This window comes from Trichechus manatus, unplaced genomic scaffold (genome assembly GCF_000243295.1).
Source record: "Trichechus manatus latirostris isolate Lorelei unplaced genomic scaffold, TriManLat1.0 scaffold00059, whole genome shotgun sequence".
NCBI classification, from domain to species: domain Eukaryota; kingdom Metazoa; phylum Chordata; class Mammalia; order Sirenia; family Trichechidae; genus Trichechus; species Trichechus manatus.
In genome coordinates this window covers 2642023-2659263 of record NW_004443995.1, presented here as the reverse complement: position 1 = coordinate 2659263, position 17241 = coordinate 2642023, and the positions used below count along the sequence as shown (strand labels likewise).

General features: G+C 40.9%; 1 protein-coding gene across 1 annotated transcript in view; it reads right to left on the bottom strand.

The window, feature by feature from the left end:
• Positions 1-137: 137 nt before the first annotated feature.
• Positions 138-17241, bottom strand: part of RNF175 (ring finger protein 175) — a 60129-nt gene continuing 43025 nt past the window's right edge. Inside the window, exons 3-8 of the mRNA XM_023733517.1 lie at positions 14042-14149; positions 10985-11105; positions 8685-8693; positions 6169-6293; positions 2503-2604; positions 138-322 (exon numbers count right to left, since the gene is read on the bottom strand). Of these exons, the coding sequence (XP_023589285.1) occupies positions 202-322; positions 2503-2604; positions 6169-6293; positions 8685-8693; positions 10985-11105; positions 14042-14149 (586 nt within the window). The 3' untranslated portion in view covers positions 138-201. The remainder of the gene's footprint in view (positions 323-2502; positions 2605-6168; positions 6294-8684; positions 8694-10984; positions 11106-14041; positions 14150-17241) is intronic.

Below are 17241 nucleotides of genomic sequence, written 5' to 3'. Positions count from 1 at the left end.
TTATTCCATTGTTCAGCTTCTCTTTAAATTCTGTCCACATAGACATATTGTTCTAAGGGACACCAATTAATTCAGTTCTCTCGACTCTTGGAATCATTGCTAAAATTAAAAAAAAAAAAAAAAATAAGTATTAAATGTAGATTCAAAGATTTAAAAATATTCCAACATGCAATACATTGCTTCTGGGGTAAGTCTGCTGGACTATTCCAGCCCTAGTGAATAGTTAATGCCTTGAACTATTCCTATCACCACAGGTTGCCAGGCGACCAAATAACGAAGCCAATCCAGGATTTGTCCATACAAAAAATGTGTGTGCTCCCAGCTAAATCTCTGTTAAGGAGGATGCGCTATATAAACCCAAATGGCAGAACTTTTCATAAATATCATTTGCAAATATAATGATAAAGTGGTATTCCCCTTTTTGTTAATCCTTATTAATTGCATGATTTTTATAGATAGATAAGATTGTTATTTATACCACACCTATTTTTAAAAATAAATTGAGTTTACAATAAAATCCCAAAGTATAAAGCAAGAATAAAAGGCAAGGGTAATATACTAAAAGGAGGAGGAAGAGGGTAATGACTATCCTGAAAAAACCAAGGATAATAGAAATTACTAGAATGGAGCAAAAACTTAGCACGGGGCTTTCCTGCAGCCAGCTCATCAGAGGAAACTTGCTATACATTAAAAAGAATCACACCAGTTCAAGAGATAAGTCACGCTTTCCTGGTTATGATCTTTGATAAATTGTGGTAAGGGAACCCAGAACTAAAACCATTCCTGAAGCCCACTCTTCAGACAAAGATTAGACTGGACTATAAAACATAAAATAATACTCATGAAGGGTATCCTGCTTAGTGCAAGCAGATACACAAGACCAAATGGGTGGCTCCTGTTTGGAGGCAGGATGAGAAGGCAGGACGGGACAGGAGCTGGTTAGATGGACATGGGAAACCCGGGGTGGAAAGGGGGAGTGTGCTTTCACATTATAGGGATTGCAACTAATGTCACGTAACAGTATGTGTATAAATTTTTGTATGAGAAATTAACTTGAGCTGTAAACTTTCATGTAAAGCATAATTTTAAAAACAATTCTGGTAAGGAAACTTAATGCATAGTATCTCTGATAGCAATTTTACAAACAAACAAAAAGCAGATATTTCACATGTAGCTTTTTCTTAAACAGAGCCTCAATAAAAAGTGTATTAATTTTTATTCTCTAAAGAATACATAAAGATTCCAACTGCCCTTTGTTATTTACACTGTCATTTAAGGTGACATTTATGCTCATACTAAGCACCAAGTTTATACAGAAGGTTTATGTACTGCAGTTTTATGAGTAAGTCATTAACCAAAACCTGTTCTGGACCCGTCTTCTCATATGAGAAGGGAAAGTCAGGGACAGTGGATGAAAGAAAGAGCAAGGTGCATCGTGTACCTTTATTTGGCCTTGAGTTGCGCTGACTCACAAGAAAGGCCAGGCCTGGAGATGGAGTGGGTGGCTGCCAGAGAGTGCTCTCTGTCGCTGTAGCATGGCCCTAAGACCTAAAGACCCCTCTATGCCGCCCCCTTCTCTGATGTCCTACTTGAGAGTCTTTCCTTTGGTTTGCAGTGCTCAGAGATGAGGGCGTTACTGTCAGTAGCCATTGTTAACCTGGACATTTAGGGTAGGTGAAGAGCAGGGGAGCATGGAGCAAGGAAGGCTGTGAAATATAAGTGGCCGTCACTCAGAAAGTACTGAAGGGCCGTCTCAGGAAAAGAGGGAGTACTTGGCAGATCGGTGCCTACCTCTCAGGGCTCTTCTTCTTACGGGGGCTAGGGAGGGGGGTTATGTTTAATCCCATTTACCCCCTGGAAGAGATATACTATGGTGTTAGGACTGTGGGTTTGATGAGTAAGCCTTATTAGTCAGCTCTGGATAGGGCTGTTACCTTCCTGTGAATTTAATGAGATTTGAGTTTATTCAGTTGGGAGTCCTTGGTGCCTATAAAAATCCTAGTTGCTGCCGTGAGCTGACCAAGTCTGTAGGTATTCTTACCAAGGCTTAGCCTAAGAAAAGATGAAGAATGGCAAGGAATTTAAAAAGTCAAAGTCCAAGGACAAAATCCTACTTGTCTCTGGAAATAATAAAAGTTGGTATATTCTAAAAATAATTTTCTATACTCTGATTCACATTTGGGGGCTTTAAAAATTTCAGTTCCACTGTATTTATCTACTCACTTATCCATTACAATGTTCCATCACTATACCCTTACAGTGGAAAATATGGAAGATAAAGAGTGCAATGTATCTTCTTTGGCACTTAACTTCATAACCAGAATACTAATACAAGTACAGGGAGAAAAGAGACCAATGAAATTTGTTTTGAAATAGATAGTTCAGGAAAACAGCAAGTTTCTGCTATAACTATACAAAGATAATGACATTTCAGATGGAAGAATGTATCACCAGAAACATTTAAGAAAATACCGTAATTTTTTTTTTTTTTTTAAAGGATATGGGTTGCTGATCATCCTCTTCAAATCAACTTTCTTTTTGCAGTAAGGACAAGTCTGCTGTTCACCAACAATACACCAACCTCGGATGCAGAATTCATGAAAGCTTAAGCATCTTGTTAGGGAAGCTGCTAGATATTAAAGAACAATGCCTGGTTCCTGATGACATAATGGAAATGATCGCATCTTTAGAGTCTAGTTGTGGAGGGTGAGAATGGCTGTCAGGCATGACTTTATTATGCACATCTCTTTTTTAGGGAGATTACTGTAGGACATTCAAACTTCCCAGGACAGTGAGCTTGGAGTCAAAGGTGCATTAGCTTTATGACCCTGAGGAATTTACTCAGTGTCTTCGCCTTATTTGCTCCTGTCACCTCACTTAAAGACTTCGAAAGTGCTTTTTTTCAATAATGCCTTATATGAATGTAAATCTGGTAAGCCAGACTTATATAATGTAAGCCCTATCTCACTTATTGTGCATTTCTTGTGTATTTACCATAGTCTTACCCTATTCTACTACTTTTTGTCCTTACTTATTGCTTACTATGCAGTCAGACTTGTGTCAGGCACTTAGAATAATTAAAATTATTTGTGGTTATATACCTTACCAATATTTCTATTAACTTCATACATTTTTTTTCCTCAACCTTATTACTGATAAGGAACCAATTATATTTAATAGAACTCATTAAACCCGTTGCTGTAGAGTCTGCTCGACTCATAGTGATCCTGTAGGACAGAGTAGAACTGCCCCGTAGGGTTTTTAAGGTTGTAAATCTTTATGGAAGCAGACTGCCACATCTTCCTCCTGCAGAGCAGCTGGTGGGTTCAAACCACCAACCTTTTGGTTAGCAGCCAAGTGCTTAACCACTGTGCCGCCAGGGTTCCTATTTAGTAGATCATAAACCTTATAAACTTGACTTCTCAAACTCTAGGCATTTAGAACTTGATTTGTATACATCACCTTGTCCAGAAAGCCTGAGCCTTCTCCCCCAAAGCTGAGAGTGAGCACCATGTTTTCCCACACAGGGACGGACTCTCATTAGAGCGCGAATGATGCTGTATCATGGCTTTCTGTGTACTTACATGTCTCTTTCTAGATCACACATCACTTGTGGGCAGAGACTAGCTTTTATTAATCTCTGTGTCCTCAGCACCCTAAGCAGTGACTAGAAAATATTTATTGAGTGAACATTTGAATGAATCACTCAAAACTGATTATTTTTGGGAAGTAGATACCAGAACAGGTGTGTGTATTTTATCAACCAAAAAAAAAAAAAAAAAAAACCCAAATCTGTTGCTGTTGAGTTAATTATGGCTCATAGCAACCTCATGTGTTACAGAGTAGAACTGCCCCATAGGGTTTTTTTTTGGCTGTAGTCTTCTATGGAAGCAGATCACCAGGCCTTTTCTTCATAGTGCCACTGGGTGGGTTTGAACCACTAAACTTTAGGTTAGTAGCCAAGAGCAAACTGTTTGCCCCACCCAGGGGCCTGTACCTTTTACCAGGTTCTCCAATATTGTAGATTGAGGCAAAATGATTAATAAGATCTGACTCATAGATTTGCTTCTATGATCCATGATCCCAATGTGGCTTTCTGGGCCAAGATCACGTGGTCTTCTGACTGGCCCGCTACGCTACACACCCTTGTGATCCACAATGATTTAGAAGGTCCCTTACTAACAAGCAGAGTATCCTGGAGGTATAGCCAAGTCAAGGTCATGTATGTAATTCCTCAATGTTAGATCTGTGTGCAACTAAGAGTTTCCACTATTTTATGTTCTTGGAATTGGGGTCACTTTTGCAAAATGCTTGGATTAACATAAAGTGGTGTATTATAACAAAGATTTTTCACCAAAATCCGCACAGCCTTCATTTAGAAGAGATGGAGTACAGCCCCCATCTTCTAGATAGGCATAACATTCAGAGCCATAGAAGCAGCGCTGAAATGTCCACCTGCTCTTTAATCCTTCCATCTTCTTTTTAATACCTCCTTTCATCTTCAAAATCTCAGTGCTGAAGAGCCTCCACGCTGGCAGAATTGCCGTAGAGCAACTGTCGGAGAACCCTCCTTGTTAGTATGACTCATGTTTGCCCACTCCTCACTCAGATGACTCATGCGCAAATGGGCCATTCATAATACTCCCTGCAAAGCAAATTTAAAGGTGACTACATTCTAAATTACACACACACACACCAGTACAACAATCCCTAAGGGCCTTTAAAGGTGGAGAGAAAAAATATTTCCACTTGTAAATGGCAGAAATGGCTCTGTTCCAAAATGTGAAAAGTAAATCAGATTTAAAATTAGGGCCAGACTTGGAAAATTTCTGCTAAGAATGATAGTTTTTTGGGAAAGGTATCACACTGAAAAAAACAGCATAGTATTCCATACGGGATATCTTTGTCTTTCTTCCCTTAGCATTTTAAGGCTTAAATGTTGGAGTAAGGGCTCCAATTACAGTTCAGATGCATTTGGTCCAGTTTTTCAGCCTAAGGATTGAATACGTGGACATTGTCCAGTTTGAACAGAATTGAATCATAGGCACTGCACATGTAGGATATTACAGACTGAGTGGGCTTCAGAGGCAAAAGACAGGATGGTTTAACAACCTCATAATACCAGAGATTTGAACTGACTGGGTATATAGTGATACTATTATAAAATTGATACGGTACTATCAAATAAAGATAAATAAGATAAATGCCTTATTATTACTATTATGATTTTGCATTTAGGAAAGAATTAAAACACTGACTGTGGGCCAATGCAAACGCAAGTTTGGTATCCATAGTGACATGCTCGGGCAGTACAGGCTGCTTTGTTCAGGGGTTTTGGTCCCAGCAACTTTCAGCACTGGTCTTCCTCGATGGTTACTTGTGTGCCCAGAGAATGCTGGTTTCCAGGCTGGAGCTTGCCTGGTACCTAAAGGATTCCAGCCAATAGGTGGCTATTTTGGGAGAAATTCATAGGCAGAGGGATCAAATAGTCCCCAGGTACTTAGATCACTCTCTTGCAAGGTAAGGTGTCGTGATGCCTGCAGCATTATCCTCTTTTCAAGGCCAAAGCTGATAAAAAGGCTTGATATTCTCTTCTGGATGTCCCCATTATTTTTATTGACACAAGAAAGTTCCTAGGATTACTTCTAGCAAATCACACTTGCATTTCTTGGTCTGGTAAGATTCAGACACGGGTCTCCACTGGATAGGCCTGAGCTCCTCCCTACACCTGAGCCTGCACTCTTTCCCTCACCTCCAAACTCCTTCTGTCCATGGTCCTTCTTGGCTGACTGTTCATTTACGGCTGTGGCTAACCCTTCTAGCCAACACCCTGCTAGATGCTGCTGTCTTCCTGTCCATGTGGTGTTAACAGGCCTCTCTAAAAACGGAAGCACTGGAGGAGGAGGCTCACCTTAATTAGCAGTTCTTTTGTCAGCAGGCATAATCAGAATGTCTCAAGACACTGGTGGGTGGGTTGGTAAAGGCCTAGGGTTTCAGGACTGGAGACAAGCGAGGCAGAAGGGAAGGGACGAGGGGGAGAGAAAGAGAGGAGGGTGATGAGATGGTCTTCCCTGCCTTGCTATGTCTCATGTACAACACAGATCAGTTGAAAACTACCTCCCAATGTTGGCTTGATGGAGGCCGAGCGGTTTCTCTTGGAAAGGGTACACATGATTCCATGAAAGTTGGTAGGTGTTTTCAATGAGTCCTTCTTCATCCAGGTCCACAATGATCTTCTGCCCGCAGACGGCACAGATGTTGTCTGACAAGCTCCTTGTAGGCATCTGCTGATGCTGTAGAACTGTTAAGGAAATGAGCACAGCACGGCTGGGAAGAAGCACATGTGCCATTCTCTGGAAACAAGGAAGTCACTGTCAGGCACTGGGCCAGACGGCCCTCTTCACTGTTTTTAAGTTGGTTTAGAACTTGAAAAGGAGCCCTAGTGGCGCAGTAGTTAAAACGTTAGGCTGCTAACCGAAAGGTGGGTGGTTGGAATCAATCAGCTGCTCAATGGGAGAAAGATGTGGCAGTCTGCTTCTGTAAAGATCTACAGCCTTGGAAACCTTATGGGGGAATTCTACTCTATCCTATAGGGTCACTATGAGTCGGGATCGACTTGACGGCAATGGGTTTGGTTTGGTTTTGATTTTAGGACTTGAAACACCTCTTTTCACAGGAACAGTGCTACAGTGGGGTTAAGGTTTCCAGGTCAGACAAAAACCTACTGAACTCCAAAGCACATGAACCCAGAGCACATGGCTAATTGTAACCATCAATCTAACCTCCACAATAGAAATCCTTCCAGTGGAATTGTTTTTGTCCAGGGATGTGCTTCAGCATCACACAGAAAGCTTTTGGGCTTGTCCATAACCTGGCCTTTCCCTCTATTCTCCTGAAATTCTGATTCATAGATCTGGAATAAGCCCAGGTATCTATATATTTTTTAAATTCCCATATGATTTGAAAAAGCACACAGATTAATCACTGTTGGAAGAAAACCCATTTAGAGTTCTAATTTGGTATACCTGCACCTTCCCAGTGCCATGGATGAGGGTGGCTCTCAACACTGGCAGCACATTAGAATCCATAGAGAACTAAAAAAAAAAAAAAAAAAAATTATTGTACAGTAGTTTTAGATTAAAGAACAAAAATGAAGATAGTACAGAAAGTTATCAAAATCTTACATTAGTATGGGACATTTGTCATGATTTTTGTTGTTGTTGTGTGCTGTTGAGTCTATTCTGACTCACAGCAACCCTACAGGACAGAGCAGAACTGCCCCATAGGGTTTCCTAGGCTGTAATCTTTATGGGTGCAGATCGCCACAATTTTTTCTCCCACCAAGCCACTAGGTGGGTTCAAAATGCCAAAGTTTTGGTTAGCAGCTTTAACCAGTGTGCCACCAGGGCTGCTTCATAATTAACGAGCCAATACTGACAAATTGTTATGAACTAAAGTCTATACATTATTCAGATTTTCCAAATTTTTACCTAATGCCCTTATTATCTTCCAGGAGCCCATTGAGGATACCATATTGCATTAATTGTCATTTTTCCTTAAGTTGCTTTTGGCTGTGACAGTTTCTTAGACTTTGCTTATTTTTTATGACCTTGGCAGTTTTGAGTAGTATTTTGCAGAACGCCCCTCCAAGTGGGATTTGTCTGATGTTTTTCTTATGGTTAGACTGGGGTTATGGGTTTTTGGGAGGAAGAACACACAGGTAAAATGCCATTCTCATCACATCATATCAAGGGCACATACTATCAACATGATTTATCACTGTTGATGTTAACTTTGATCATTGGGCTTGAGGCAGTGCTTGTCAAGTTTCTACACTGTATAGTTTCTCTCTCTTTTTTTTAACCAATTTCCATAATTAATATGAAGTCACTATATGCAGCCCATACTTAAGAAGTGGGAAGTTGGACTCCACCTCCTTGAGGGGACAGGGTCTACATAAATTATTTGGCATTTTTCTGCATGGGGGATTTATCTATTCTTCCCCATGTATTTATTCAATCATTTATATCATGGACTCATAGATATTTATTTTATATTTTAGGATATAACCCAGTAGTACTTTATTTATTTGGTTGTTCAAATTGTTCCAGCTTTAGCCATTGGGAGCTCTTTTTGTTGACTCTTGAGTCCTTTTGACATACTCCCATAATTGTTTTTGTTGTTATTGTTGTTGAGCACTTTCTTACTTTCTGGCAGTATAAGATGCTCCAGCGCTCATCTTGTATATTTCCTGGCCCAGGCCTAGATTCAACTTTTTCTTGAAGGAGCCCTGGTTCTTTTTATTGGGGAATGATATTAGAAACCAAGATCTGGGTGCTAGGTGTGCTCATTGCTACTAGGTATTATTGCTTCTGGGCCCTTTCAGCTGACAGAGCAGGGAAATACCTGTGTATATACTAACCCATGTATATGCACATATCTATAAATATTTCTATTGTATCCATCCGCATTTATATTAAGCTAAACATGAGGTCATACTGATGTCTCCAACTCTAATCCACTACCACATGGATCATTCTAGTCTTCTCCCCTTGTCTGTAAACTCTCAGTCCAACAGTAAGAAACTTGGCTCCCATCATCCATTTACTTAATTATTCAATTCCAGTATATACATGTACCCGTTGCTGTCGAGTTGATCCTGACTCATAGCGACCCTATGGAACAGAGTATAACTGCCTCATAGGGTTTCCAAGGAGCCACTGGTGGATTCAAACTGCCGACTTTTTGGTTAGCAGCCGAGCTCTTAACCACTGTGCCACCATGGCTCCTGTATACACGTGTAGTGTTATCAAAATTAACTTGCACTATGGAGAAAAACAACTTGAGCAACAAGAATACAGTGCTTATATTCAATTTCTTTTGCCTTAGTCTTACAATCTCAACTTATTTCCATATCTACTGAGGTCAGCACCGTTTCTCCTCACCCTATTCAGTGAGGTTATTTCACACACTTGTAGTACAGGTTGATTCTGTCACAGTCCTCATTCTGTCCTGGGATACCCTGCCTGACCTTCTAAATGATCTTTTAAACTTTGCATACATTAAGGTTCATTCTTTGTGCTGTAAATTTCTGTGGGTTTTGACAAATGCGTAATGTATCTACTCATGTATCTGCTATTGCATTATCATACAGAATAGTTTCACCACCCTAAATATCCCTGTGCTTCACTTATTCAACACTTCCCACCTCCCCAAACTCCTGGCAACCACTGATCTGTTTACCTTCTCTATAGCTGTGCCTTTTCCAGAATGACATATAAATGGAATCATACAGTATGCAGACTGGTTTATTTCATTTAGCAATAGGCATGTAAGATTCATCCATGTTTTTGCATGGCTTGATAGCTAGTTATTTTTCCTAGGAGCTTTGTAAACAAGACAGACGCCCTGGCTCCACCCCCAGAGATTCTGATTTCATTAGTCAAATGTGGGGCCTAGGCACTGGTGTGGGAATGGAGGCATACTCCTCCTTTACTTCTTCCCTACCTCAGGCATAAGCACGTGCACAAGTGCAGGTGTATGCGTGCATGTATGCATGTGCACACACATACCAGTCCAAGTCACTGGTGGCTGTGCTGATGGCTTGAGGCAGTGGTTTTTATAGATTTGGGTGTTTGAATGAGGGTGACAGAAGATGACAAGAATTTCAGGACTGCTGAGTGGGATTAGCTAAGAAGTCTCCAGAAAGTTGGTGCCTTGGTTATCTTGCCAGGTTAAATCTCTACCTCCTGGTTCACTGGAGAACAGAACACATACAACTCTTCTCTTCCTCTCCTGTCCATAAGCAAACACAAGAGGCTCTGGGAGTTTTCTAAGGGGTATGATTTCTGTTTTATGTTGGGGGAACCAGGATGAAAATGCTCCCTCCTATGCTCACCTTAAACTTTATAAGAAAGGCAGTTGTCCCATAGCTGATATATGGCAGAGGAACTCTAAAAAGAATGTTGTTCCAGCATTCCACCACAGAAGCTGGACTCTAGAAAAAAAGTAAGATAGAGCAGATGACGTGCTAGTGATGTCAAGTTCATGTCCACTTAGGCCCTCTGCCCCAGAAAAGCAGAGAGACAAGAATAACACAGATGATCACTGTTCTCTTGAACTCACACTAGTGTTTCCACTTCATATCCATCCATGGACCAAGAGACAGGTGGAAGATAGAGATGCAGAATTCTTGAAATGACTAGGTCATTCCTGGAGCTGGAGCCCTTGGTTTTAAAGGCTTTAAAGGGATATGCATGTGTCAGACACAGCTGGATGTTCCTAGTATCTGGAATCCATCTAACCAGAAAGTTTGTTAATTCTGACTTTTAATTTTAAGAAAGTTAAAAAAAAAAAACACCTTTATGAAGGATTTTTTTTTTTTTTTAATTCCAGGGAACAATATATAATTAGAATATATTTAGCATACTTTATATATCTTCTAGTAGCTGGTGGATTCAAATTGCTGACCTTTTGGTTAGCAGCTGAGGTCTTAACCACTGGGCCACCAGGGCTCCCTTCAAATGCTATTTAATGATAGATGATCTTTATGATGAGTACTGGTTAAATGTTTTATGTAGCACCAAATATGACTTTTATATACATTAGGCAGAGTTATAGAAAGGGTTTTTGATATTATTCATCTTTTACTAATTTTTAAAAGTTAGCAATTAGAGTAGGGTAGGTATGATAACTTTCAAATAATTGGCATATTTCATTAAACAAGGCACCCTATTTCACAACCACTCTAATAAATAATGTATTCTCTAATTAATTAGCAAATAAAATTTTGAGTGCAAGGGCAATCCGTGGAGCAATTGGGCTGGGAGAACCAGTTAACTATTAAAATGGTCTTAAAGGAAAAGATAATCAGCATATAGGTAAAGATTAATCTTTCTGTTTTGGAAATTGGGTGCAAATATGTGGGGTAAGACAATTTTTCCATATGCCTTGAATGGTTCCAAAGAATGAATGCATCACTTACCCCTATAGTAGAAGCCATGTAATCTGAGAAGATCTTGGCAAAGTCTCTCCCCATTATTCTGTAGTAGAGGCCATAGAACAAGGATACAATGCCAAAATCCATGGAATCTCTAGCCTTGATCCTATTGAAACAACAGTATAAGAAGATAAGGATGTGGCATTGGGGGTGGGAGGGAGGTAGAGCTCCAAAAATATTTCCTGCCATAGTGCATAGTGTCTAACAGACTCTTGTGGGTGTTTATTTGTTTAGGCTTTTTTTTTTTTTTTTTAATTAAAGAATTGAAAATTCTCTAAATTCTCCTCAAATTTTACCACTCAAGGCTAACTGGACAAAGGAATTCTTGAGATAGTCCTTCAAAGCTTCTTAGGACTGCAGGGCTTAGACAAGCAGACTCTAACCAGTGGTTCTCAGCTCCGGCTGCACAGAAGAAACCCTGGGGAGCTTGTAAAAATCTCCATCTCAAGGCCACAGCCCAGGCCAATTACATCAGAACCTCTGTGGATATGACCTGTGCAGCAGTATTTTTTGAAGCGCCCCAGGCTCCAGGTGTTCCAATGGGCAGCTAAAGTGGAGAACCACTTTAGCAGAGCAATGGTTCTCAGCCTGGGGAGATTTAAAAATATACTGATGCATGTGCCCCACACACCCTCAGGGACTCTCATTGGTCTAGGGTGGGGTCTGGACAGTGGTATTTTTTAAGAGCTACTCTGGAAATTCTACAGTACAGCTAGTGTTGGGAATCACTGCTATAGAGCTTTAGATTTTACAGAATGCATTAAAATATTTTACCTTTTCTAACAAGTGTGTGAGATACATATTATTACCCCCACTTTACATTTGAAAAAAATGGGTAGAAAAAATGATTTGTTTAACATGACAAGCCTCGAAGTTTGAGGTCCATAGTTGCCATGTGTTGATAAAAAGTTTTTTTGCAAGTTGAATCATATTTCAAATGTACTAGGATTCTCTGTGATAATTATTTAAAAAGATGGATCTCTTTAAAAGTGAATAAACCCCCCACCAAAAAAAAACCCCATTGCTGTTGAGTCAATTCTGACTCATAGCGACCCTATAAGACAGAGTAGAACTGCATACAGGGTTTCCAAGAAGCAGCTGGTGGATTCGAACTGCTGATGTTTTGATTAGCAGCCATAGTGCTTAACCACTGTGCCACCAGGGCTCCTAAAAGTGAATAATTACCCTTAATTTAATCATTGCACATTTAGTTGACTATACTGTAAAGAGTCTCAAATACTTGTGGAGAGTCTGGGTAGGTCTGATTGAGACAGGGAAGCTAGTGGAGTGTGGAAGTGTTATCTTGGAACCTTCTGTCTGGCTTGTGCTCTGTTAACTTGAGGAGGAAATGGTAAGGGCAGAGAGTTTCCTAGACTTAGTGCAGATAGTTTGGTGATGTGAACTGGGAATCCCAACAAGGGTGGTGTTCTCATCCTTTCAGGATCTCCCTGGGTATATTGAATAATTAGGACAGTGATAATGAAGATAATTGAGACTATCTTCCCTCTATGTCCACAGGAGCTAATAATCTTATTGATAAAAAGTATAGTAACAAACTCATGGCCTCGTAGAAAAGAATCTTAATACAATGATAATCAACAACAATTAGTAGCGAAAAAATAGTTCCTTCCTAATCTGAAGGGTTAAGTTCTTGGTATACCACATTGTATAAGGATCTTAAAGTCTTATGAGGTAATAGACTTGGGACAACTATAGTCCCAAGTGACTTTCTAAAAGTCTTTACGAACAGTTTTAAATTCATTAAAATAAAGCAATATAGACAGTATGCAATATATATATATGTCTTTCAACATCTTAAAATAGCAATAATAGATCTGTACAGTTACTTTCTACCCTTTTCCTGCTAAGAAAACGTTAGGAGTTCCCTCTCTCAAAGTTCCACGAGGTGCTTATAAAATGCGATTGCTTTGTTGCCACAGGAAGAGCACTTTCCCAGGGGCTGACTCTCCATTCCATTGCCTTCCTTATTCTAAGAGTCAAGAGTTGCTGATCTCTACCATTCAATTTCTGTTGTAATCTCAGAGATTTAGAATAACTTTGATGTGACAGATATGCTGGGGAATTTGTATTTACACTGCTTTCCATGGCTGTGTGGTAAGACTTAAATCCCCTTTCTAGCACACAGGCTGGTTATGGAGCCTCAGCTCTGCCTGTGATAACATCATCCAAGGCTCATCTCAGCAACCACCTTCCTAATGGGAGTATGATTCTGAGTCATAGACACAATTATCTCTATGACCTTTATTTCTCCCAAGACTTTCTTGGGGTCATCTCTTTACCTCTTTCAATTTCTAAGCACTCACTATCCTCCTTTTCCAACTGTGCTCAACAAGATACAATGGATACCAAAAATGAAATTCTCGAGCAGTGCTATCCAGTAAAAATATAATGTGAGCCACAAACTTAATTTAAAATTTTCTAGTGGCCACATTAAGACAGTAAAGAGAAAATAGTGAAATTGATTTCACCAATATATCCAAAGCACTATCATTTCAACATATAATTGACATACAAATTATTTTTTTCATATTAAATCTATGAAATCTAGTGTATATTTTATACTTACAGCACGTCATGTCAGACCAGCCACATTCCAAATGCTCAATAGTCACAAGATCTAGTGGCTACAGTATTGGACAGCACAGTTCTAGAGATTTTAAGAAAGATATATAGAAGGAAATCTGGACATCAGAGAATTTTGTGGAAGGGAAATTTGTAGTTCAGTCAGGATTAATATACGACAAATGTGGACTTACTTTCAGTGGTGATCTTTTAAGTTTGCAGATTAAGTATAGATCCTCTTTAAAGCTTCTAATTTTAAAATGTTTTCTTCTGTAGGGCTTTTCTTCCTTGTCGAGTGGTTTCCCCCAGTGACAAGACTATATGGGATATATACTGTAAATGATGTGTGCGTGGGAAATCACAGGGCCAAATGTTGTTTCTGGATACAGAGAACTTAACAGGTGAATGTTCCAAGAAAGTGCTTTTGGAGATATTAATGTCTTCATTGGAGATACTTACTTGAAAAACAAATTGAATCCACACATTGTAAACATGATAGCCAAATAACCCACAACACCAAATGCATAGCTGAGTTTGTAGATTAGAAGAAACCATTTGTAGACCAATCTGTGAAGTGAAAAATTGGGAGAAGCACAGGACATGATACATGATATTTTATCTTTTCTAAACATTGTTATAAATCAGTTTTAGTTTCTAAAATTCAATTATTATATACAGAGCATGAACATATCAGCTAAACTCAATCTATAGTTTTAATATAATATTCACAGGCAGTATATTAATAGTACTACCCTGAAGACATGTTTATATGTCTATGCATATGTAAATTCATCTTAATTTTATATGTTCCTCACGTAAAAATGCCTTTAGGAATGGGTGCTCTACCTGGGACCTTGCCTATCCTCCTCCTATCCCCTTCTCATGTGGCTTTAGGGTTAGTAGAATCATTTTTGGCAGGAGTACCTTGGAGGCAAGCAAAAGATGGGATGAGAAGTCAAGCAGAGAGACCCTTCCCCCAGCAGTTTATCTTCCCTCCTGCTACTGTGTGCCTCAGCCCCCAGCCCCAGTGAATAAATTATCAGGAATAGGCCTAGCCCCCATCCATCTCCTCTCTCCTCTTCTCTCAAAGAACCCCTCCCCTAGCCCTTGGGATGACATTACAACAGAGATTCAGTGTTGTTCCTTCTGCTATGTGGATGGGTTCCAGCACTCACTATGACCTCTCCTGAGGCCCTGCCTTCTTCCCACAGGGCCTAAGGGGAGAAGCGAGAGGATGAGGATGGAGGATGGGTGTGGAGATGATCTAGAGGGAGCCATTTACCCTGCTTATTCCCATCTTTACTAGCAGTAAAAGCCCTTAGAAAAAACTACACAAAAGGGCCACAGAGCTGCTGCATGCCTGGAAGGATATGGGGAAAGTCTGGGGGCCCAGTTCCATTCCTGGGAGGCCCAGAAGAAGGGTTATGCCAACTGGAAACAAGAGGTGGTGGAAGGAGAGAGAGAAGCTGGAGGTGGATCATTGGTGCTCAGGGAGGAAAAGAAGGGGGTGGCTAGAGTGCTGTTCACAGGGCGTAAAATGGCAGGAGGCCCTGTTTGTTCAAAACGCTTTCCCTCTACACCCTCTTGAAGCCCCTCTCCAGCCTTTCAGACCCAACCTCATTCAGAGTCTTGCTCCAGAGATGTGGCCCTACCCTCTCATCTTAACCCGTGGAGCCTGGTCCCTACTCTCTCATCCTCCCCAGCTTCCTCCTTGATGGAACCATTGCACCAAATGCTTAAGTTCTAGATATTACTGATGTAATATTTCAATATTATTATAAAAGATGGCCTGTTTCATTGAATTCCATTTAGAAAGGACCTTCTGAAACATGATTGTTTAAATGAGGGCTTGTGGGCTAGCCTGAGAAGTGACCTGCCATTTACAGCATTTCTATGGTGCAGTGCTTTCCACCTCCCAAAGAGCTAACATGCAAGGGCCACCGGTACCTGCCCCAACCCCACACGGGAGGCACTCCTGCCCCTTGGGAGGGGTAGGCAATGGTGAGTGATGTGGAGGGGGAAACATGTACCGGCGGCACAAGTCCACTTATAACCGTTTTGCCTAGTCTCCATGGGGCTGTGCCATCTCCAAATGGGGCCAGGGAGTGCTTTTGAGGTCTTTTTGCCACACTGACTGCTTAGGCCATCAGTTCTTTCACTCTGCCAGTGCTGAGCAGTTTGGATCATTGCTCACTGAACTCAGATCAAGGTGGAAGTTTATGTTGCAAAATGAGGTGGTGATGGGAAAACAGAGAAGCTGTGAGATGCCCCACCCCAACAACAGCCAGCACCAGTGTGTGGGTTCCTTGAGCTCCGCACTTTCTAAGCATCCTCTCTCCTTGCCTCAATGGGCCCTTCTCAACGTTTGCCAGCAGTAGAGGTCCTCCATGACTAAAACTTTCTAAAGTGAAGGGCTTCCCTATGCAACGCTGTTTGTTTGATTTAATTACGCCCCAGCCTGCGGTTGAGAGCATGGCTTTGCTGTCAGGTAGTGTTTGGTTTGGGTCTGGGCTCCACCGCTTACTGCCTGTGAGAACTTGGTCAGCTTACTTGGCGTTTTTTCGCATGATTTCCTTATTTATAAAGTGAGGATAAGAACACTAGCTTCAAGGATAGTTCTGAAGATGTTGTGAGATAGAGTACTAATGTTTAAAGGACTTGGCATACTAAATGCTCAATATATTATATCATTGTTATGGATGTGTTAGATTTTCCAACTCTCACCCTCCTCCTCCCAAATCTTCCCGCTTATTGGGGGCACAATTTTCCAGGAGCACTAGAGCCCAGAACATCCTTGCTACTCAAACTTACACTGTTAGGCAGATAAGCCAGAAAAGAAATTTTGTTACTGCTTCAGAGCAGCTTCTACAAAGGAAAGCTGGCCTTCAGGTTGGAATTGATGTGGTCAAGCCCAACTCTTTGTGGCTGGCATGTGGCCTGGTTTTGAACCTGAACTTCATTGCTTAACAGACAACCCTGACTGTTGTAGAGGGAAACTCACTCCCCCTTCTCTGATACTCCATCCCACTGTTAAACAAACCTGTTGCCGACGAGGCGATTCCCACTCATAGTGACCCTATAGGACAGAGTAGAACTGCCCCATAGGGTTTCCAAGGAGCAGCTGGTGGATTTGAACTGCCAACCTTTTGGTTAGCAGTTAGGTGTGGTTTAATATGCTATAGGAGAGGAACAACTGGTTTTTTCACTTTGTTGGTGCCAGAGGCCACTCCTCTGGTGTTTGTCTTCAGGGCCAATACTGCTTTGCTCCCGCCAGCTCTCCTAGCCTAGTCTGGCTTCCAAATGGAAAATACCTATGGTGCAACTCATTTATAATATGATCATTAAACAAAGATCCAAAAAGATCCATAGAACTTAAACCCAGCAAAACCCTGTTCCGTTAAGACCGACTCATAGCGACCCTATAGGACAGAGTAGAACTGCCCCATAGGGTTTCCAAGGCAGTAATCTTTATGGAAGTTGACTGTTGGCATCTTTCTCTTGTGGAGCAGCTGCTAGGTTCCAGCCACTGACCTTTCGGTTCGCAGCCGAAGGCTTAGCCACTGCACCACCAGGGCTCCTTCCTTAGGACCTGTCATATATAGGAGCTCTTTTATCCTGACTTCTCTAGCAGAAAAGGTCTTCATCAACCCCTCCCACTA